Consider the following 24,452-nt stretch of genomic DNA (forward strand, 5'->3'; position numbering starts at 1 on the left):
TCAAATGAATTTGATAACATCCCAAAGATTCCCTAGCTAGTTACTTGGAAGATGTAATTTGAAGCACTGGTCTTCCTTTTTCCCACTGCCCCAGAGTTTCTCCAAATCGGGATTGTTGACATTTGGACTGGATAATTTGTTGTAGGGGCTGCCCTGTGCATAACAGGATGTTTAGTGACACCCCTGGCCTCCACTCACTGGATGCCAGTGCCCTTCCACCCCCAGATGTGACAACCCAAAATGTCTCCAGACATTGCTAAATATCCCTCGGGGCAACATTTTCTTGACTGAGAACCACTGCACCAGACATTCTTTGTTCGTTTTCTTTTGGTCTAGCATGAGTTAGTAGGGTCTTAAGCAAAGAGATGCTATAAATGTTCTTTTTCCAAATATATGAATCAGCAAAAGAGGCGCTTATAAGAAAGGCACAGGAAAAGAGAGGAAGAACTTGAAATAAGTGATGGCTAATGAAAGAATGAAGAGGAAAGAGGCAAATAAAATAGAGCAGAAACAGTTACCAAACACTGGAAAGAAAAGGAACTGCACTGGGCAAAATCAAAGTGACAGCAACAGCAATTGCGCTTCAACAGGATGAAAATGTGAGATTCAGTTTCTGGCCATGGCTAGAGTAGTTGAAGACTTTAAGTGTAGCGTTTTCAATCCAGGATCACTGTAGTCAGTTCTACTACATTTCAGAACGAGAACTTGCAATCCTTAGAAAAGTACATGGGTCTTTGGGTGCAGGTTCTCTGTGTTGCATTTAAGTACTTGCTCATTTTGACCCTGAGTATATTCGTTTAAGAATCTGCCTAGAAAGCAGATCCATGAATAACAATGTAAGTTCTGTGGCTTTACTTTTTCAAATGAATAGGTATTTTTATATTTTCTTAGGCTTCCTTAAAAAGACATCAGACATATATCTAGAATAAATTATCTGTAGTTGCGCTATCTTCTAGATTTCTGTAATGCAACTTTCTGTTAGGAGTATGTGTATTATACTATTTAATATTAAACATTAGACCTTAGTAAGACATACACCATTAGTGGTAGTTTCGTGTATGCCAGGCACTGTGCTTTACAGGTATTAACTCCTTGAATCTTTAACACATCCCTAGCAACTATGGCCCATTTTACAGATTTGAAATGGGCTGAGATAGGATAAGTAAGTTGTTCAAAGTCACTCTGGTTGTCGAGACCATCCTGGCGAACACGGTGAAACCCCGTCTCTACTAAAAATACAAAAAAATTAGCCGGGCATGGTGGCGGGCGCCTGTAGTCCCAGCTTCTAGGGAGGCTGAGGCAGGAGAATGGCGTGAACCTGGGAGGTGGCGGAGCTTGCAGTGACCGGAGATCGCACCACTGCACTCCAGCCTGGGCAACAGAGCAAGACTCCATCTCAAAAAAAAAAAGGTTACTCTGGTTGTAAAAGACCCAAGAATCAAACAAGCTAGTCCAGAGCCTGTGATCTCAACCAGTTCATTCTGTAAAGTGATTTGTAGATCCTTCTTTGGTGAGAGTCTCAAAGAAATGAGCTTCAAGTAATTTTACCCCCAATTCTGTAATAGCAAATTTCCCTTCAACTAGGAAATAGCAGATTTCCAAGTGCTAGCTAAGGAAGATGCAATTTTTGTTACCAAGCACCATCTACAATCCTATATTTCATTTGTTCATGTCCATTTCATTAATTTCAACTGACCAAGGATATAGATGCATTTGGTGAGTGCAGAGGTCCCTGGAGCATATCTTTGGATTCTTACTGTATTCCAACCACTATTGTTTCATGACTTAATTGAAGTCTTATTTTTCTATTCTGATATTTTTTTCAAAAGTTAAAAAAAAACTTCCTTTTTTAAATTTTCAGGTAAATTTTGCAACAGAATATAACAAACCAGAATGTTAGATATGCTCCTTGGGAAAGCTTGTCTCATGCTAGGATATCAACTAAGCATCATCCCTAAGCCTATCTCTGCAAATGAATTACACAGGAAACACAGTGCCTCTAAAAAGAACTAACCTGAAGCGATGTGCAGCCTCTGATAGGATGGGTGAACTAGGGAAATAGTTATCTAATACCTCTGAGCCCCACCTCTTCCATTTACAAAATGGAAGCAAAAATGTCCGTCCCTGGGGATCACAGTGAACATTAAATGAGACAATCCATTGAAAGTTGCCTCACATGGCACTGAGCACATATTCTAGACACACAAGTAAACCTTCATTCTCTTTTCTTCCTCTTATATCAAGATTCTATCACAAATTCAGAAATAATCTCTCACCTGCTTTCTAAGCATCAGTTGCCTCTGCTTTAGGAAGATGTTGAGAGCTTAGAAGGGCATTATCCCGAAGATTAGGGATAATGTCAAAAATATTCAATTTAAATCCTTGTTTCTTTCCCAGTGCAGTTTTGGTACATTTGATAAATCCTTTAGACCACAGTCTATGGTACTGCCATCTAAAAGAGGGCTCTGGGCTTCATCATTGCTAAAATCCCCTTTTATTCTAAAGAGACTAACTACATAATGGCATTGAGAAGAATCCTGTTATTAGGAGACCCCTAGGTGTATACTTGGTCTTTCTATTTGTTAGTTATTACATTATGTATAGCCCATTTTGCTTTGCTGTAAAGGAATACCTGAGGCTGGGTAATTTATAAAGAAAAGAGGTTTGTTTTAGTCACAGTTTTGCAGACTGGCCAAGAAGCACAGTGTTGGCATCTGCCTCTGGTGAGGATCCCATAAAGCTTACAATTAGGGCAGAAGGTGAAACGGGAGCAGATGTATCATGTAGTGAGAGAGACAGTGAGAGATGCCAGGGTCTTTAAAACAACCAACTCTCGTGTGAACAATAGAGAAGAATGCCGTCATTACTGCAGAGAGGGAATCCAGCCATTCATGAGAGATTCGCCCCCATGACCCAAACACCTCCCATCAGGTCCCAACTCCAACGCTGGGGATCACATTTCAACATGAAGTTTCTGGGGAGTGAACATGCAAACTAGAATACATGATGCATTTTGGAATAAGGACTCATTACATCATATGGTACCCTGGTCATCATGTATCCACAAAGGATGTGGATGGTATTCAGGCATAAATAAAGCTCAAGTAGATTCCTAAGACTATGCTACCCTTGTTAAACAACATTATGATTTATGCAGGACATATATATTATTCTAATCAGTCTAGATATGCCAATTTAGATTTTACTGATGCACTTCAAATCTCTTAAACTGAGAGTAATGTTTTCAATTAAAATTTTATAAGCAAACAGAACATTAATCAATATGTCAGTAAACTATTGCCCTGTCATCTGGACTACAAAAACCCATAAACATTTTTAAATAGGGATCTCTCTGTAGAAAATAAGTCTTCTTTAAGTCCCTAATTCCCTAGAAAGGTTTCTTGTGGGTCCCTTATCCAATTCAAACTCTCTGGGTAGCAGAGGATCTAAGCCACTGCCGTGGCCTGAATGTACTCCTTCCAAATTCAGGTGTTACCAGTGTGATACTATTAAGAAGTAGAATCTTGAAGAGGTGATTAGGCCAGGAGGGCTCCTACCTCAGGAATGGATTGGGTACCCTTATAAATAGTTGTGACAAAGAAAGTTGGCTCTCATTCACTGGTTTCTCTTCAGATCGAACAAATCTTTCGCCTTTTACTAAAGATTTCCGTGGAGAGAAACAAATCAGTTTTAAACTAATTTTTTGAAGCTTTGCCTTGGCAAAGCGAAAAAAAAAAAAAAAAAAGAAAGTTGGCTCTCTCTTGCCCTCCTACCTTCTTCCAGGTGGGACACAGCAAGAAGCCCCTCACCAGACTAAGTAGCAGTATCTTGATCTTAGACTTACCAGCTTTCAAGAAGGTGTGAAATAAATTTCTATCCAATTTAAATCATTCGGCCTTAGGTATTCTGTTGTAGCAACATAAATGGTCTAAGACAGTCATAAGTCACAGCCACTGCATGAGGTTTGACTAGAACACTAACTTTGGGAAAGTCAGTTGTGCTATGTCATTGATCCAAGGTTTGTGAAGGTTTACTTTGGAGAGTCACACACAAGAGGGTCTGAGGGTGACTCACCATCAACAACATTCCTATAACTCTTACTGCACTCAATGTAACAGGATCTCCTGTCTTTCATTATGCGGCTTGCACTTTTACATGAGGCATAAGATATTTGGTCTCATTCAAAAACCCCTCAGCTTATAAAGCTTAATTTCCTTTGGATAGAGATACATACCTCTATAATCTATATATGTAGAGGTAGGTAAAAGTGTTTACTGATTGCAAACTTCCCTCTGCTTTTTTGTATTTTACCATCTCTAAAATAAACTGGTATCTTACAATCCATGGGAGAATTTTTTGTTGTTGTTTCTTAGCAACATATAAAGCAGTGGTACACATCACAACCAGTGGCATATCAGAAATGATTATATATGATAGATTTGCCCAATAAATTTAAACCCTTGTTCCGTTTCAGTTAAAACATAACATGGAAGAAAATTACATTTCAATCTTTTTTTAATACCTCTCCAAGTTAATAGTGCTCTATATTAATGCAAATCTTTTACATCTAGGTCATCTCCTTCTAAGAGATAGATTTTTCAAAAGAGATGTACAGTTAGATAATATGAATTACTCATTTTCAAAATGGTAGCCTATATAACTCAGAAATATATATGGTTTCCTTTCCTGTGTTTTGCTCAAAATGACATAATTTATTGTCTTGTGTTGCCTTCTTTGTATATGCTTATCTGAATTGTATCTTGATATGTGATACAATACATTGTGTGGGATGACAGGGATAGTTTTATGTAATTAAATACTGTGTCATCAGAAGAAACAGACCTTGTAATGAGTGTTTTGCTGACTGAGAGCCAGATATCACATCTAAGCTTTATTTTTGAAAGCAGAGATGGTAGAGGAGGCAGCCTTGACACCATGGCAGATCCTTGTTACCTTCTGACCTTACATGTTAAAAACTCAAGTAAAGTCAGATGGCAACAAGGACCTCAGGCCCTCCCAGTAGCAGGAAACAACTTTAGTGACCACCCTCTCTTCAAGTCTTAAATATTAAATCCTTCCTTTTTGTTCTTTCTTTTTTTTTTTTTTTTTTAAGACAAGTCTTGTTCTACTGTCCAGGCTGGAGTGCAGTGGTGATATGCTTTGACGCCATGTCCCCACCTAAATCTCATCTCAAACTGTAATCCCCACATGTCAAGGGAAGAAACTAGTTTGAATCATGGGGGTGGTTTCCCCCATTCCGTTTTCCTGATAGTAAGGGAGTTCTCACGAGATCTGATGGTTTAAAAGTGAGTTTCTCCTGAACTCTCTCTCCTGCTGACTTGTGAAGAAGGTGCGTGCTTGCTTCTTCTTCACTTTCTGCCATGATTGTAAGTTTCCTGAGGCCTCCCCAGCCATGCAGAACTGTAAGTCAATTAAATCTCTATCCCTTATAAATGACTCGGCCTAGGTATTTCTTTACAGAAGTGTGAAAGCAGACTAACACAAGTGGCATGATCTTGGTTCACTACAGCCTCAAACTCCTAGGCTCAAGCAATCCTCCCACATCAGCCACCGAGTAGCTGGAGCTACACATATGCACCATCATTCCTAATTAAATTATTTTACTTTTCTGTGGAGTTAGGGCCTCACTATGTTGCCCAGGCTGGTCTCAAACTCTTGGCTTCAAGCATCCTCATGTCTCAGCCTCCTAAACTGCTGGGTTTACAGGCATGAGCCACTGTGCCCAGCCAACTCTCCATTTAATGACTAAAGACATATACAAGACATACATTCATCATAAAGCAAGTGTGTGGGTATGTGTATTTCTAGTCCATGAACTCCAGCCCACAAACACTAGAGCATGGAGGGAAAGGCCTCTCTAGTTTGAGGGTCCTATGGGGACACGCTGCCTGCTGGGAAGCTCTCATCACAGATACTAATAATTACATAATTAGTATTTCTCAGATATATGCTAAAACAACTCTGGGTCCTAGACAGTGACCTTATTACTTAAGAAACAAAGCTATTATCTTAAGCCTTTTTTACAATAAAAAATGCAAGATCAAAGATCTACAAGAAGATTTGCTGATCTTCTAAAGTGTATGTCTGTACTTTGGAACCACATTTCAGGTATTAAACATTGTGTTTTATCAAGCCGCAAAGAATGAAAGGTGAGCACCCTTATGCTCTTAGTATTTTTCAGAAATAGGAAGGGATTAAGAACAAACAATGGCATTTTTCTAACCATTTTAAAGGGACTTTGCAGAAAAATTGGATTCTAAAATAATAGATCTGAAGTTAAATAGTCACAAGGACTCACAACTAATCCTACTAGGAAGCTCTTCAGAGCCTAGATGTGGTGATGCACACACTGTTACAGTGAAGGCCCCTTGATTCAGTGCCAACATTTGGGAAGTGACAATGGTTTGAATAGCCCCAGACTTCCTTGCTTCATCCCGTCTGGTTTTCCGAATTTCAAGCTGAATAACTGGCTTCATGAATATGTGGCTGAGATAACAGAAAGGGTAGGTTCTTTGGTGGGAAACAGGCTGAGGGTTGTGGTGCCTTAGAAGTTCTAAAGCATGGAAGAAACAGCAAGGAGTTCACACACTGAATGTGCCACACCTCTGTCTTGCAGAGATACCACAGAACTGGTGGGCAGAGATGAGCAGTTTTGTGAAAGCAACATGACTTATGACTTTTCCATTATGTGGAAGTTAACAGTTGTTGTTCACATTCTATGAGAAAACATAAGAGAATTTGAGATGACTGGACAAAATGTTCTAAAGACCAAAAATCCTCCACAAACAAACCAAAAAAAAGCAAAAAATATTCTAAATACTAGTTCCTATAAATGTGGACCCAAACAAATACATTAGCAAAGGAAACCATGCAATGTGCTTTTCTTGGATTCAGTCTGGCTGTCAATACAGGTGAGTTTCACCTCACTCCACAGTCTTATATGGGAACGCACAGTAGGCTGTCTCTTCCAGACCTTCCTGTGACCTTGAACAGGATCTACGGGTTGGCCCCACATGAAGGTGAAAATAATATCCTTTAGTTATTCTTTTCTCATCTTTCCTTATGTCACCCTCTGGAATTATATCTCCCAAAAGAAATTTATGGATGTGGAAGTTCCTGTTTTATTAGTGCTCTAAGCAGCAAAATAGTCCACACCAAACTCTGGAGGGGGAAAAAAAAATCCAAGAATAAAACAGAAACCATAAACTCCATTATCAAATCAACACAGTTTTCTCTGAAGACGTTTCTCTTCAAACAGGCAAAAAGCCTGTAACAGCATTCCATGTGGCCCTGTGCAAGCAAAGAGTCAAGTGATCTGAGAGAGCACAGACTGGGTTTGCAAAAAAGGTTCTCATATGAAAAGGTGCAGACAGTGTGGCTGAGGATCACCAGGGGAGCATGGCTCCCGTGGGCAGGATATGCAGAGGATGGAGAAGGCGAGCACTCACCGGACATGCAGAGATGCTCTGTTCCCACTGCGTCATGCTCAGGCTCTCCTCCAGGCTTGTGCATTTCTTCATCACCATGTCCCAGCCACAGTAAGGGTCCTGGGCCCCAATGCAGGTACTGTAAAGACACACACCAAATGGTGAACAGAAAGGTCGCTTTACCCAAGATAAGACACACAAGACAAGGCAAACCTGTCCCTTAGTAGAGAGGTATGGGATTTCTTAGATATGAAGCCCAGTGGGTATTTATTTAGGCTGCACACTGGAGAACACAGCTATCTGCACACTCCAGTAAGTACCTAATATTAAACCATTTATATAGACATTTTGAAAAATCTATGTTTTAATCTAACATACATGACAGATGACTAAAGATGAGCCAACATGAGTATTTTGCTGTCACAAATAGTGCTAAAATCAAGATTCTACAATGTTCAAAAACAATATAGCTGTTACCACCACTACCGTCACCATTATCCTCCTCCTCCTCTTTACAACAGGTATTATTTGTTGCAGATGCTTAAACGATTTGATAGGCAGGTGTTACTTTCACTTTACTTACCATTACCATCATCATCATCATTATTACCACCACTTTATTGATGAGAAAACCGAGGCACAGAAAATGAGAAATTAGCCCAATGACATGCAGATACATCCAAAACTCTTCAACATGAATCATTCAAAAAAATAGGAACATCTTTCATTTGTTTACTGTAGCTTAAATGTATTAAAACTTTCCATTTCATAGTAATTTCATATAGCTGTGTCTATAATATCCTACATATGATATCAGAAGTATTGTAGATGGCGGATATTTTCTTTTTAACTTTGTCTAAATGAAAGAGTTCATACACTACATGGGCATTATTAGATGAGGGCTGTGGCCTTTACATTATAAATACAAGCAAAGGTAAATGAGGGAGGAAGAAGACAGAGATGATAGTGATGGAGCCAGAAATATACAGAAGATAATGTCATGGGCACACAGGACATTGAACCTGGGAATTCTGTGAGTGGACCGAGAAGTTGGACAGGCAGGAAGCAGATGTGAGGAAAGAAAGGCAATGTCAGCATGGAGGTGCTAATGACCCCTCTTGGAGGTAGGATAGTACTTACAGTGAGGGAGGAGGACCTGTTACAAATTAACCAAGGACCAGAAATCATGGCTTAATCATCAACCCTGTCAGCAGGGAGGTAGCAGAAGTAAGTAATGATGAGTTGTTCATATTCATAATATAAAATAATAATTGTTAACAGAAAATGTACTAATTATATATAAAGCTCTGTTCTAAGAATGTGACTTTTATTTGGTCATTTAAACCCTATGACAACCTTATAAATACAGTACCTCAGTTAGGCACTACATTGATTCTCGCTTTGAAATGAAGAAACTGAAGGAGGGAAAGATTGATTTGAAGGTTGTACAGCTAGGGAAGATATGTTTGCAGTTGATAAATCGACTGATATGTAGTAAGTTATTATACGACTATCATTTATTAATTACCTAAAGAATTGCAAATGATTTAAAAAGCTGTTTCTCAGAAGTAGGGCTAGGTTGGGGTACAAAAAGGTATGAAACAATTACCTGTTCCTATAACCTCATTAAAACTCCTTGATATGCGACCACATGCAGACATGACTTCTATTAAAAAATACAAAGAGGCCAGGCGCGGTGGCTCAAGCCTGTAATCCCAGCACTTTGGGAGGCCGAGACGGGCGGATCACGAGGTCAGGAGATGGAGACCATCCTGGCTAACACGGTGAAACCCCGTCTCTACTAAAAAAAATACAAAAAACTAGCCGGGCGAGGTGGCGGGCACCTGTAGTCCCAGCTCCTCGGGAGGCTGAGGCAGGAGAATGGCGGGAACCCGGAAGGCGGAGCTTGCAGTGAGCTGAGATCCGGCCACTGCACTCCAGTCTGGGCGACAGAGCGAGACTCCGCCTCAAAAAAAAAAACAAAAAAACAAGGCAGTTATAAAGGAAAAGGTGAAAGCCTATTTCCCCAGTAGTAGGTACTGTTTATACTAACTTACATATTCTGCAGATATTTTATCCACACATATGAGCATGCTTGTGTGCACATATCTATATATACACATATGTATTTTGTTACTGTTTTTTATAGGCAAATATATGTTTTATATAATTATATGTAATACACACAAATGTGATTGTACACGCTGTTGTTTCACATGTTGCTTTCTACAACCAATAATATATTATTGCACTATTCTTGTCAATAAATATAGCTCTACCTTATTTCCCTTAACAGCTGTGTAGTGCTTCATTTTCTTTTTTTTTTTTCTTTTTTTTTTTTTTGGAGTCTGGCTTTGCCGCCCAGGCTGGAGTGCAGTGGCTCGATCTCGGCTCACTGCAAGCTCCGCCTCCCAGGTTCACACTGTTCTCCTGCCTCAGCCTCCCGAGTAGCTGGGACTACAGCCACCCACTACCACACACAGCTAATTGTTTGTATTTTTAGTAGAGATGGGGTTTCACCGTGTTAGCCAGGATAGTCTCGATCTCCTGACCTTGTGATCTGCCCACCTTGGCCTCCCAAAGTGCTGGGGATTACAGGCATGAGCCACCATGCCTGGCCAGTGCTCCATTTCTTTTATGAACCAATATTTATTTAAATTTCCCCTTCATTTTATTTATTTTATTTTCAATTTTTTATTTCCATAGGTTCTTGGGGAACAGGTGGTGTTTGGTTACATAAGTACTTTTGTGGTGACCTGTGAGATTTTGGTGCACCCATCACATAAGCAGTATACAATATCCACTGCATCCAATTTGTGGTTTTTTATCCCTCATTCCCTTCCTACTCTTTCCCCTGAGTCCCCAAAGTCCATTGTGTCATTCTTACGCCTTTGCATCCTCATAGCTTAGCTCCCACTTATGAGAACATCTAATGTTTGCTTTTCTGTTCTTGAGTTATTTCACTTAGAATAAGTCTCCAATCTCATCCAGGTTGCTGTTAATTTATTCCTTTTTATGGCTGAGTAGTAGTCCATCATATATGTGTCTCACAGCTTCTTCAACCACTCCTTGATGGATGGGCATTTGGGTTGGTTGCACATTTTTGCAGTTGTGAATTGTGCTGCTATAAACACGCATGTGCAAGTATCTTTTTCATATAATGACTTCTTTTCCTCTGGGTAGATACCCAGTAGTGGGGTTGCTGAATTAAATGGTAGTTCTACTTTTAGTTATTTAAGGAATCTCCACACTGTTTTCCATAGTAGTTGTCCTAGTTTACATTCCCACCAGCAGTGTAAATTTCCCCTTTTAAAGCAAGGCTGCAGTACTTATTTTTGTACAGATTTTCTATAGGATAAAATTTTATTCGTGTAACTGTTGAGTCAAAAGTTATGGGCATTATTAAGTTTGGACCAACCAACAATATGGGAGTGCCTCTGCTGCCTCATCCTGTTACATACTGGATATTACCATATTTTTTTTAACTCACCCAAAGGATAACTCTTTCAGAAAGCTGGTTTATGAAAAAAAAAAAAAAAAGAATTTCTCAATTGTCTGTTTTCATTTCTTTCAGTTGTGCCTTAGGTTAAGGCTTAGCATACATGCATATACTTTTTAAACATTTGCATTTTCCATGTGTAAACTTCCTATCCATACCCAGTTCCAAGGAAACTTCCTATCTATAGCCAAGATTTGATCTCTTTCATGAGTCATTCATTTTATTACATGGTCATTGGAAGGGGTGATTTTTGCATTAAAACGCAGCCCTCTCTGAGTAATAATTTCCCTGTTTGACATTTTTTTCTTGAGATACACGTTATAAAATTTTACGCAGTAAAACTTATGAACATTTTCCTTTATAGCATCTAATGTGTGTTCCATGTTAAGATTTTTCTCACTTAAATCTTCCCAACTTAAAGATTAAGCATCGAACATTACAGAAACATTAAAGAGTATAGAAACATCACTCTCCCAATTCCTTCTGATTCTTCTAAGGTATCATTTCTTTGGCTCCCCATCCTTTTTCTATTTGAAATGTATTTTTCTCCTCCTCATAAATGAACAAACAAAATAAAAAAAATCACATATACATATTTAAATATCTAAACATCTCAAATCCCACACAAAACAAACAGAGTCAGGTCTTAGAAGAAGAATAATAGATGTGAGTATGCTTTCTTTTCCTGTTATTCAAATGACATCCTTTTCAAATACTACAAGTTCATAACAGAGTGTGAGCATAAGCACTTTAAAATCTCTAGCTTTGGGAATATGATTCCCAATAAGGTACTATTTTAAATAAAAAAATATTTCAATGATCAGTTTCATTGAATAAAACTTGAACCTGTATTTTTATTGTAAAACACATATAAAAATTTTCTCAATTCTCAAGACACACAATTGACTTAATAACACTTTTTTTTGTGCAGGGAATAGAGATGGTGAGAATAAACTATCACAAGCAATGACTAAGACCATGAAACGTGTGCATTTATTATCCAGGTGTCAGCAATTTCTTCCTGAGTAACTTTGCATGTGCAGTGTCATTCTGTAGAAAAATACCCAGAGGAAGTTGCTGGAAATCTGAAGACCCTTCAAGTACAACCCATGAGACAGACCTGGGTGCGGTGAGCGCCAAGCGTCCTTCTGCTCCCTGCTGTGACCTCACCTGCCTGTGCCAATGAGATCGGATCTGGGAGTGTCCTCATCTTACTAAAGCAGCCAAAAGTGGCATATTTATATTTGCGGCTCCTATGGCGAAACCTGAGAGTAATTCTTTTATTAACAAAATCACATAGTGTATATCACATATGGGAACTCTCAGTGCATGATTCTTTACACAGAGCAAAAGTATAGCGAGGCTACACTTAAGAGATCATTCAAAAGGTCTGCATTCCTTTTCATGTTTCTTATTAAAGCAACATGACCAGTAGGTAAAATTAAACCTCCAAAAAGGGAAAAATTCCACAGACTCCCTACATTTACCCCAGACTTCCTGTGCAAAGCTGTTTGGGGACTTAAAACAATGCCACAGTGTTAGAGGGAAGTATTTCAAGCTGTTTTAAATGGAAAGCTGCATGTGATAACATCTTTTTCTTCTGATGATGCCAGTGGTTCTGCACGTTCTTAACATTACACTTATCCTTTAAAATGTTAAAATGTCTTTACAAATACAAATGCCCATTCAATAAAATACCATGTATATTTCAATATAATTTCCTCATGCAAAATATCTTACACTATGGGCAAAATTCTGATGAGATCTACCTTTATTCTAAATTATGTCTTAAGAAAATCTATCACACAATTTTATTTCTGGAAGCTGGGTCTCTAAGAAACTGTGGAAAATCGCAGGTTTCCAATTAACCCAGCCACCGCGAAAGTGGCTTTTCTGTATTCTGCTTTGAAAATGCTTTTCCTTGTGTGATAAATATTTTTAATACGAGTTTTAGCATGATTTAATTATTCCAAATTGTCAACAAATGTCATAGCATCATTTTGCACCCCGTAAATATATTCTGTTCAAATATAATTGTCAACATTCAATTTTTTTTTTTTTTTTGAGACGGAGTCTCGCTCTGTGGCCCAGGCTGGAGTGCAGTGGCCGGATCTCAGCTCACTGCGAGCTCCGCCTCCCGGGTTCCCGCCATTCTCCTGCCTCAGCCTCCCGAGTAGCTGGGACTACAGGCGCCCGCCACCTCGCCCGGCTAATTTTTTGTATTGTTAGTAGAGATGGGGTTTCACCGTGTTAGCCAGGATGGTCTCGATCTCCTGACCTCGTGATCTGCCCGTCTCGGCCTCCCAAAGTGCTGGGATTACAGGCTTGAGCCACCGCGCCCGGCCTCAACATTCAATTTTAAAATTTCCATAACGTGTTAATGACCTTACACTACTCTCATTGTACATATTACCCTGGTATTTGAAAGTACTTGAATTTAGATAAAAATGTTAGTCAGAATCTGAAGGTTTAGTTTTTTCGAAAACACACTTACTGAAGGTACTTTTTAGAGCTAAACGTGTATTTGGAGGCAGGCCTTAATTCTAAAAAGCAGGATAAATGTCTACTTTTCTTTTCACATGACAATAACATCAACATACATCTAAATTATTTCTTTATGTTTTAAAAATTTGCAATTACGTTTTTTGTTAGTTTGAGTAACAGAAAATAAGTTTATTCACTAAAATATTTTCACTGTATTTCTGAAAAGTTGAGATTTATTACTAAGTACAATTCCTCATGCATATTAGATTATCTAAGTATCTGTGATGACTTTATCTGGCTTGCCATTGTCACACTAATTATCATGAGGTCAGTTTATTTTTGATATTAAAAATTCTTGACATTTTGTTAATACATAATGTATTCTTAAATATAGGATTTTACAAGTGTTTCAATCATGTATCGATTCAGCACATACTTATGAGCACTTGGCTATGAAGTTGACTTTGAAAGTGCTGGGTGTACCATGGCAAACAGACACTGTCACTGAGCTCCAAGAACTTACCATTTGGATAAGAAAGTAAATATTAAACAGTTACATGATAAATATCAACAACGAGTTGCAAAGGAAGAATTCAAAGGGCCATAAGAGACTGGTGAATCCCCACTACGATGGGTGGTTGAGTCTGGAATAAGAGGATATGTAGGTACTGGAACAAATGGGATGAACAGAAGTGACCCATTTGATAGGAGCCAGCAAGAACAGAACCTTTCTGCAGAGAGATCAGCTTGGGAAAAGCACTCAGTGGGGAGAGAACTTGGAGAGTTTGAAGAACTGGTAAAATGGAGGCTGGACTTGGGCTGAAGCTTGAGGACTGAAATGGGCAGAGTCCTTGGGCCCCATTAAAGACTGAGGGTTTCCTTGCAAGTGTCGCATACTTTAAAGTGCTTCCCAAATACTGTGCAAGAGCCACACTTCAAACATCCATATTAATTTCTATTATCATTACAGTGATTGTGGTAGTGATCAACCTGTCTGTGAATTATCCCTTCCCCAATTTCTAAGAAAATCTGTCTTATTTCTAAGCACCATGTTACCATATACTTCATAAGCTATTATTTTACTTTAAGAGCTGCAACTAAAAACATTATCTGGCCAGGCACGGTGGCTCGTGCCTGTAATCCCAACACTTTGGGAGCTAAAAGTGGGTAGATCATTTGAGGTCAGGAGTTCAAGATCAGCTTGGTCAACATGGTGCGACCCTGTCTCTACTAAAAATACAAAAATTAGCCGGGCATGGTGGCACATGCCATGCTGGGAAGCTGAGGCAGGAATCACTTGAACCTGAGAGGCAGATGCAGTGAGCCGAGATCGTGCCACTGCACTCCAGCCTGGGTGACAGAGTGAGACTCCATCTCAAACAAAGAAACAATCTTACTAAAAATAAGACTGAAGAAAATTCCAAGTAGACAATAACCTTCTTGAGACATCCACAGATCCTTCAATTGGTAAATCCAACCAGAACATACATTTTCTTTGTTTTCCTCTTCTGCAAAACTGAAACAAAAATATCTATTCACAGGGCTGTTTTGAGAGTTATATCATGCCAGATAGTATATTAAAAAGTTTTTTTTGAGATGGAGATGCATACCAGTTGTCATAATTAGTCCCTAAGCATAATTTCAAGTTATTACACACTATGGACTTCTGAGGTAGTTGAAAACATTCTATATTGAATACTAAGTCCAATAATAATTCATGCAACATGGTATGATTTGTATGTGAAGCTAATGTACTCAATTTCAATTAGTGACTAACTTTTAATACTTTTAATGTATTAAAAACTACTCGGCTTAACATTAAATGACATTGATCAAATACAATGGCTATTTTTTACATTTAATTTTGCACTTAATATTAAATTTAAATTAATATTAAATTTAAATAATTGACTTATACTGGCACTAATACTAATCATACTTGGCAAATGTTCTTTTAGTTAAAATCTTAATAGGCAAATGTAACATTTCAATTTTCCTGAAAAATCTGTTTTAAAATTGAACAAGATTGATACACATTTTACAGTGAAGCATTTCAGGAAAATTGATAATTTGAAAAATAGTGATGCGATTAGATAGAGCATATTTGAAATAAGCAAGCCAAAAGTTCTTTCTGGATCTAGGACTTGTGATTAACTTGGGTTGCCAGCTTTGGTTTCTGACCTGATGCAGAGACCCCGTTCCACTCCCTCTCTAAACACTGAATCGTGAGCTGTTTATCTTGACCTCCTTGTGGGCTTCAATCATTGTGAACTTTTCTTGAGAACAAATATAAAATCTTTCTAGAAAGGCCAAGACTGTCTCCAGGACAAAGCTAAGAAAGGCAGCCTTTTCCATGGCTAGGATTGTACCAGGGCACCAAAACCAGGACAAAGGGGGCATAGGGTGTTACAATGGCCCAACATCAACCTTCCATGGTTCCACGATGTGGAAGTAACTCACCAGGAATGGCAAACAGAAAAGGCTGCGTCTATGTGCTCGAGAAGAAAAGAAAATAATTACTGGTCACTTCATTCAGGGAGAAGCCCACACCATTGGTATTCCACATTCTCTATTCTATGAGTAGGCATAATTATGGGTACCTCCAAAGTTCACCCTTCCCCAATGTCCTCTCCTCTTGGCTAATTAAGATTTAAAATGAAGACACAATTACTTATTTGCTATATAACATGTTTTTCTTTTTCAAGAGAAACACTTCTGTGAAAGTGTTTAAGGGTCAACAATTATGCCTGAAGAATGCAGAAGGTGTCAAGTAATACATTTTAATTTTTACTCAAAACCTTAAAGGGGAGTACATCCAGGGGGGGAAAATGTATTATTCTGTTTTCTTATAATTCACCTAACAGTTTGACCTCAATTGAGTGGATGAGGCTCAATGCCAGGGAACCCTTCTGTGTAGTACAGCCCACCCCTCGGAAAGAACATTTGTCCCTCTCAGCAGGTAGTTACAGCAAGTGTGGGTCTGCCTTGAATTTGGATTCTCTGGTGCCCTCACGGCTGCTGGACCGCTGGTGACAGTGGTGAAGGCAAGCACCTGGCTCTCTTCACACTAGGCCCTGTGTAGCTTTCATCAGTGCCGAATCCCAGTTGCTCTTGTGTGGATAGAGACATGTTCATTTGAGACAGGGAATTATTGCAAATCTACTGACAGATGTTCCCAGTGCCTGGATGAGGCCATGCTGACATTACTCACCCAAGCACATAATGTGGTCATGCTAGAGTCTCATGAACTGTTGATTTGCTCTGACAGAGGCAGGTAACAGTTGAATGCAAGGAGCAGAATCTGGCCTGATGGGCCCAGCACCTCTCAGACAATGTGAAGTTATTTGAAGGCAGAGCAGCAAATGATTGGCTGGTCAGTTTGCCTTCAGTTTAGTCCGGAGACCATGTGAAGTATATGTGGGCAAAGAAGGCAAACCACACATACAAGAGCAGTCTGTCCTGTTTACTTTCCTTTTCTTTCTTGTTTATTCAGTGACTTTTTATTTTGACTTACGTCTAGGACAAAGGGAGATTTGAAGCCCAGCCTTCAACATAGTGTGCAGAAAGTGTAAAAGACCACTCACAGGCAATGCCAGCTCAGAAGGACCTGCATGAACTGAGTATAATATTAAAACAGGAAACGAACTATCTTGTGTTGAATTCTTATTATGTACCAGACCCCTAACATAGCCTCTCTCTATCTCCAATAACACACTCCTATGGAAACAGGGCTGAGAAATGAGATACAAAGAAGTTGAGTAACTGGCTTATGGTCACACACCACACAAAAGCCCCGTCCAGAACCACCACAATGCAAAGCTCGTGCTCTTTCCATAGGTAGGCTGTTTTGCAAACATATGAGAGCAGTTATTTCCTTAAGAATTCACTGGACTATGCAGCAAAAAAAAAAAAAAAAAAAAAAAAAGTAGGAGAAGCCCAGGTGCTCCTATTTAGGATAACTCAGGTGCAGGGGTCTGGAGCCAAGAAATGGAGGCAGCTGAAGCTGCTTTCCCATGGAATTCTTACATAACTTGAAATTTGAGAGCTCAAAAGCAGGAGGCCTGTGAAGTAGATACTAAAGAAGAATTTTTCTTTTTCTTTTTCTTTTTTTTTTTTTTAAGATGGAGTCTCACTCTGTCGCCCAAGCTGGAGGGTAGCGGTGTGATCTCAGCTCACTACAACCTCCACCTCCCTGGTTCAAGCAATTCCCCTGCCTCAGCCTCCCAAGTAGCTGGGATTACAGGAGCCTGCCATCACACCCAGCTAATTTTTTTTTTTTTTTTTTTTTTTTGTATTTTTAGCAGAGACGGGGTTTCACCAGTGTTGACCAGACTAATCTTGAATTCTTGACCTCAAGCAATCCACCCTCCTCGGCCTCCCAAAGTGCTGGGATTACAGGCGTAAGCCACTGCACCTGGCCAAGAAGGAAACTTTTTCTTTCCGATCTCCATTAGTTGTGTTTCTCAACTGAAGTGCAAAAGGTTGGTAATAGATTTTCAAACTTTACGCAACTGACTGTTGAAAACACACATTGCCATTTAGAGACCAAGGATACATTCTCTTAGGAAAGCAGTTTCACGTGTTGATGAGTTCTTACCCACCCTGCCCAGGGTCTGGGGATGGTACCTTACAACAACACTGGAATACACTGTGCTCCAGCCCAAGCCTAACTTGGAACCCCTCTAATCATGTCTTTCTCACCGTCCTAATTAGCACTTACCACTTGTGTGAGTGCCAGCACCAACAAAAACTAGGTGCATTTACTTTCTGCCATTTCTCTATTTTTTAAAACAGATTTAATGGTGGCATCCACATAATGTTGCTGTGCTTTATTACATTTTTGTTGTATCATACAGATGTCTTCATAGGCATCGCTTAATGGCTTCAGAATAACTCAATCAGAGAACAATCACTGAAAGGGTGTATCATAAGTGGTGATTAATTCCCTTACTACTGGAAGTTGAAAATTAGAACACTGGTTATGATACAGATACAGCTTAAAAAATAATCGGAGAGGAACATTAGGTGAGGATGTTAGGTCCTTGCGTATTCCAGGATCAGACTTTAAGGACAAATCGATTTTGGAATAAATTCTAAGGTAACTCCAAGGTCCTTTGGCTCAGTTCCATGATAGCAGGTGATTTTACTTATACCACAATTTCTTATTACAATCTGAGTCCTCTGAAGGCAGGGTCAGAGATGCCTCATTCATCATCCTCTATGCAGGGCCTCACTTGGTGTTTGGCATGTGTTGAGTTCAATAAATATAATATGAAGGAATTAATTACAAAAAATCCACATTCTCTAGAGGTTAAACCAAAGCCAGCACAAACAAAAACTCAAGACTTTGAGATTTGGCAAATACTACATTCATTCTGAGGGGATAATATTAACTTTGTCAAATGGGTACATGCCAAAATGTCCTCCCGAATGTTTATTTGATTAATGACCAAATGAGTAAGGTTGTCTGGCTGGGAGACCATGTGGGAACCCTGCAATTTCTCTGTACACATTGTATGCTTTTCCCATTGGCAGATGCTGTCTTTAGGGAATATTTAATTATGAAAGGTGTCAACCTATTAACTCTGGCTTTTAAAACTTTGACCTTTAGAGCAATAAACGTCCTGCAGTAATCTAATTTCCATACTAATTTTTTGATGAGGTATTAATTTCTTTAAAATTAAAATTAAAAAAGTAGGAGAAGCCCAGGTGCTCCTATTTAGGATAACTCAGGTGCAGGGGTCTGGAGCCAAGAAATGGCGGCAGCTGAAGCTGCTTTCCCATGGAATTCTTACATAACTTGAAATTTGAGAGCTCAAAAGCAGGAGGCCTGTGAAGTAGATACTAAAGAAGAATTTTTTTTCTTTTTTTTTTTTTTTTAAGATGGAGTCTCACTCTGTCGCCCAAGCTGGAGGGTAGCGGTGTGATCTCAGCTCACTACAACCTCCACCTCCCTGGTTCAAGCAATTCCCCTGCCTCAGCCTCCCAAGTAGCTGGGATTACAGGAACCTGCCATCACACCCAGCTAATTTTTTTTTTTTTTGTATTTTTAGCAGAGACGGGGTTTCACCAGTGTTGACCAGACTAATCTTGAATTCTTGACCTCAAGCAATAATACCAGTTCACTCAATGGAGCCAGTGTCTTTTTCTTTTTTTTTCCTAGACCGAGTCTTGCTCTGTCACCCAGGGTGGAATGCACTGTAACCTCTGCCTCCTGGGTTTAAGCGATTCTTCCGCCTCAGCCTTGGAGTAGCTGGGATTACAGGTGCGCACCACCACACCCAGCTAATGTTTTTATTTTTAGTAGAGACAGGGTTTCACCATGTTGACCAGGGTAGTCACGAACTCCTGACCTCTTGATCCACTCGGGTCGGCCTCCCAAAGTGCTGGGATTATAGGAGTGAGCCACCACGTCCTGCCCAAGGTCTTTTTCTTAATGCGCCATCTTTCCCTCTATTTTTATAAGGCACAATGTAAAAGGTGTGACTCTTTTTTATGTAGGTTATAATTCTTCCAGTTCCCAGATTTTCTCTCCTTTTCCCCAATTAGTTCATTAAGCAAAAATAAAACAAACCAAAAAAAAAAAAAAAAACCACCCCACCTAAGGCCCAAAGGCTTTCAATGCTTTTGCTACTGTGTGATATTGCCACATTTTTCTGTAAAGGAATTTTGTTTTGTCACAAGAATTTTGCTTGTTTTCAAGGTATGAGGTAAATTAGCAGATAAGGGAGAGGCAGAAGGTCCATTTGTTAGTTTAACAGATACTATATTTACTGACCCTTTTTTGAACTAGATACCAGCCTGGGGCCTTCATTGAACCCAGAAGCACAGAGGAAGCCCAGCCTTTGGGAGCTCATGTTTCCACATCTTGAATGAAGCCTGTGCTGGCATGCAGGAACTCATAGTCTACTTTCTGTTCTCTGATGAAAGATTAATTGCACACTCTTTGAATGAATGTTAACTAAAACAGTAAGATTGTATGAGTAAGTATCCAAAGGGTAGAAAAGTCTATGATCTTCAGAAAATATTAGGGTACCGATTAACCTATGTAATGTAATAGCTCATTTGACAAATGTAATATCTAATTTTATAAATTAGTGTTATTAAGGGACATTCATTTATTCAAAAGGCAGATGATAATCTCACTTATGGGTCAGCAAACCACACAGCCTGTGGCCAAATTCATACGGCCCCTAAACTTTTCCTGAAACACACAACTGGGGAATGTTCCTCACTGGTAACTGTTCATGAGTGCACAGAGGCCACAGGGCAAGGCTGACTCACAGGTGACCTAAGCTTTGGCCCCAAGATCCTCCCTGGTCCTGCAACATGGGAGGATTATGAGGAACTGCTGCAAAACCATTCCTCCCGCATCCCTATGTCCCAGGAAGGCTGTCAGGAGTTTCTCATTGCTTTCCAGGTTCTGATGAGTTGAAAGGCTTTCTGCCCCCTCATACGCCCATACTAGGATACAGCTTTAGGCTCTAAAACTGCCAGCATGAAACAGGCTCCTGGGAGTGCAATGCCTTAGTTCTCCTCCTGCACCATCACCTGGCCCATCTTGTTTTGTTTCGGAGACAGAGTCTCACTCTGTCGCCCAGGCTGGAGTATAGTGGCGTGATCTTGGCTCACTGCAACCTCCGCCTCCTGGATTCAAGCAATTCTCTTGCCTCAGTCTCCCAAGTAGCTGTGATTTCAGGCACGTGCTACATGCCCAGCTAATTTTTGTATTTTTAGTAGAGATGGGTTTTAGCCATGTTGGCCAGCTGGTCTCAAACTCCTGACTTCAAGTGATCTGCCCTCCTCAGTCTCCCAAAGTGCTGGGATTACAGGTGTGAGCCACTATGCCTGGCTGCCCCTTTTGTTTTCATGTCATCCAGGGATGTGGTGAGTAGACTCTTTTTTTTGCTCTTTTTTTTTTTTTTTGGCTAAGTAATAAACTGTCTGGATCTAACAGTGGATCACAATTTTCTCACCAGACAAACCCATCAGCCTTGCTTGACCCACACATCTACCTATTCATAGGGTCTGTGGCTGCGTTCACACTGCAAGGGAAGAGCTGAGGAGTTTCAACAGAGACTGGACACCTGTGCAGCCTAGAACAGCTTCTCTCGGGCTCTTTGCAAAGACAGTTTGCTGACATGCTGATCTACTCAACTCAGTACTTAAAATGACTTTAAAAGTCCATATCAGGGCTGGGCACAGTGGCCTATGCCTGTAATCCCAGCACTTTGGGAGGCCAAGGTGGGTGGATCACTTGAGGTCAGGAGTTCAAGATCAGCCTGGCCAACACGGCGAAATCCTGTCTCTACCAAAAATACCAAAAGTTAGCCAGACCTGGTGGCACACGCCTATAGTCCCAGCTACTCAGGAGGCTAAGGCAGGAGAATCACTTGAGCCCAGAAGGTGGAGGTTGCAGTGAGCTGAGATCACACCACTGCACTCCAGCCTGGGTAAAAGAGCAAGACTCATCTCAAAAAAAAAAAAAAAAAAGAGTCCAAATCCGCAGCCATCCCATCACCACACCTCTAAACTGTTCTTTCCTTAGCCTTGAAGAGGTGCAATCAGTCATACTACCTAGAAAGCTATAATAGTTTCTTGCGGGAGAAAATAACAACCTGATTTATAGACAAGATTATTAGAGTGCAAGTCCTGTGATTGCTCTTTCCCTCCTGAAGTACAGAGGTAGGAACCCTATTAGGTCTTAGCCAGAGCTCACAGGGCAGCAGGTTCTGAATTCACACTGGTGTTTACACCAGGCGGGCAGTCAGTGAGTGGCTGCTCTTGGCTGCTCCATCCTGGGCCTCCTTATGGAGACTTTTTCCACTTAATTAACTAATTTATGTATTGTAGAGATGGGGTCTCACCATGTTCCCCAAGCTAGTCTTGAATTCCTGGACTCAAGCAATCCTCCTGCCTCAGCCTCAGGAAGTGCTGGGATTACAGGTATGAGTCACCACTTCCAGCCTTTTTCCACTTTAAAGACACCAGTTAGAATGGCAATCATTAAAAAGTCAGGAAACAAGAGGTGCTGGAGAGGATGTGGAGAAATAGGAACACTTTTACACTGTTGGTGGGACTGTAAACTAGTTCAACCATTGTGGAAGATGGTGTGGCGATTCCTCAAGGATCTAGAACTAGAAATACCATTTGACCCAGCCATCCTATTACTGGGTATATACCCAAAGGATTATAAATCATGCTGCTATACAGATGCATGCACATGTATGTTTGCTGTGGCACTATTCACAATAGCAAATACTTGGAATCAACCCAAATGTCCATCAATGATAGACTGGATTAAGAAAATGTGGCACATATACACCATGGAATACTATGCAGCCATAAAAATGGATGAGTTCATGTCCTTTGTAGGGACATGGATGAAGCTGGAAACTATCATTCTCAGCAAACGATTGCAAGAACAGAAAACCAAACACCGCATGTTCTCACTCATAGGTGGGAATTGAACAATGAGAACACCTGGACACAGGAAGGGGAACACCACACACCAGGGCCTGTCGTGGGGTGCTGGGAGGGGGGAGGGACAGCATTAGGAGATATACCTAATGTAAATGATGAGTTAATGAATGGGTGTAGCACACCATCATGGCACAGGTATACATATGTAACAAACCTGCATGTTGTGCACATGTACCCTAGAACTTAAAGTACAATAAATAATAATAATAGTAATAATAAAAGATATGTCAAAAAAAATGACCACATGATGCTATTGGACCATGAGCCAGGTACATGGCCTGGCCCACAGGATGAGGTCAGCTTTCCTGTTTTCTTCTGCTACACATTGTACTCATATCTGGGCTTACCCAGATTCCTGAATTCCTCAGAAATTAGTGAATGTGAACTCACTTTATGCAACTTATACACAGATGTGGTCCATAAGGCCTAAAACGAAAAGGGATACGCATGAATAGTGCGGTTTCTCTTGCACTCTACATCCCCAGAGATCACCACCAATTCCAATGAGTTAGCTTTATCTTTTGCGTGATTTTCTCACTTTATCTATTAAATGTCTGTGCTAAACAATGCTAACATCAAAACACAATTTTTGGCTCATCTTTGAGGTCAAACTTGACTAAAATAGAATTTTGAAATATTCACCTTTTAAAATAACTTTCCAAGGGAACAATGCTGTGTTCCAATCAGTCACAACACATGTGGGTAGTCAGTACAGGGAGGTGCTTGTCACTACTCCCAATCCCCCCCGTCTGAGGTCGCACGATCTCCTTAAGAATAACTGGAGAATGGAGACTCAGCTTAGAATGCTTTGGAAAAACAGAGTACAAAACCTCCTTCATGTTTGCTTGATCCAGTCTGACAGCAAGCAGAATGAGGAAGAGGCTAATGGGACGAAGGGGTAAGTATCTCTCAGGAGACCTGGCTTCTGCCTGTCCGGGTACTGAACACCTCTGCCTCTCAGTTGCACACATGAAGAACACAATCCAGCAGCTCCTTCAGCTGAAATCTGACCACAGAACGGGTGATCCTCATTGTACTAGGGGCAGCAGAAAGAACCAGTAATACAGCATAGGCCTGGGACAGTCTCAGCTCTGACCCAGGTCTCATGTTGCAGTAGCTATGAGACTTTGAGCAGGACACCAAAAATCTGAGCTGTCATTTCCTCATCTGAACAATGGATATGGTATGCTACTTTACCTTCAGGATTGACATAATCATTCTGCAAAATTCTCATAAAATCTAGCATATTGTCAGACATGTAAAAGAAATTTGTGAAATTGTATCAGTTATCATTTATACACATTTTAATAAATGTCATTGTGTATTGTCTTTGGAAAAAAAGACTCAAGAAAATTAAACATGTAAATATGATTTTGAAGGAGACAGGTAATTTAGATAAGCATTTTCCCTTTTTAAATACTTCTAGATTCATTTATAAGATGGTTTTCCAATAATAAATGGCATCACTGAGATTCTATGATGGAAAGTATATTGGAAAAGAAATTAGTATCCAACTGTTACCCAATTGTTTTCCTATT

At 40.0% G+C, this 24,452-nt stretch overlaps 1 protein-coding gene and 1 non-coding gene across 3 annotated transcripts in view; one reads left to right on the plus strand and one right to left on the minus strand.

Moving 5' to 3' along the window:
- The window catches only part of SEMA5A (semaphorin 5A), a 519,394-nt gene that overhangs the window by 102,745 nt on the left and 392,197 nt on the right, over positions 1–24,452 (minus strand). For both annotated transcript variants that reach the window (XM_033178781.1, XM_033178782.1), the window contains exon 13: positions 7,470–7,587. In XM_033178781.1, the coding sequence (XP_033034672.1) occupies positions 7,470–7,587 (118 nt within the window). The remainder of the gene's footprint in view (positions 1–7,469; positions 7,588–24,452) is intronic.
- LOC117066326 lies at positions 3,616–3,727 on the plus strand. The gene has a single exon (XR_004430286.1). It is a non-coding gene; the product is annotated as a U5 spliceosomal RNA (small nuclear RNA).

Source organism: Trachypithecus francoisi, unplaced genomic scaffold (genome assembly GCF_009764315.1).
Source record: "Trachypithecus francoisi isolate TF-2019V2 unplaced genomic scaffold, Tfra_2.0 Lachesis_group2, whole genome shotgun sequence".
In the NCBI taxonomy this organism is placed as follows: Eukaryota; Metazoa; Chordata; class Mammalia; order Primates; family Cercopithecidae; genus Trachypithecus; species Trachypithecus francoisi.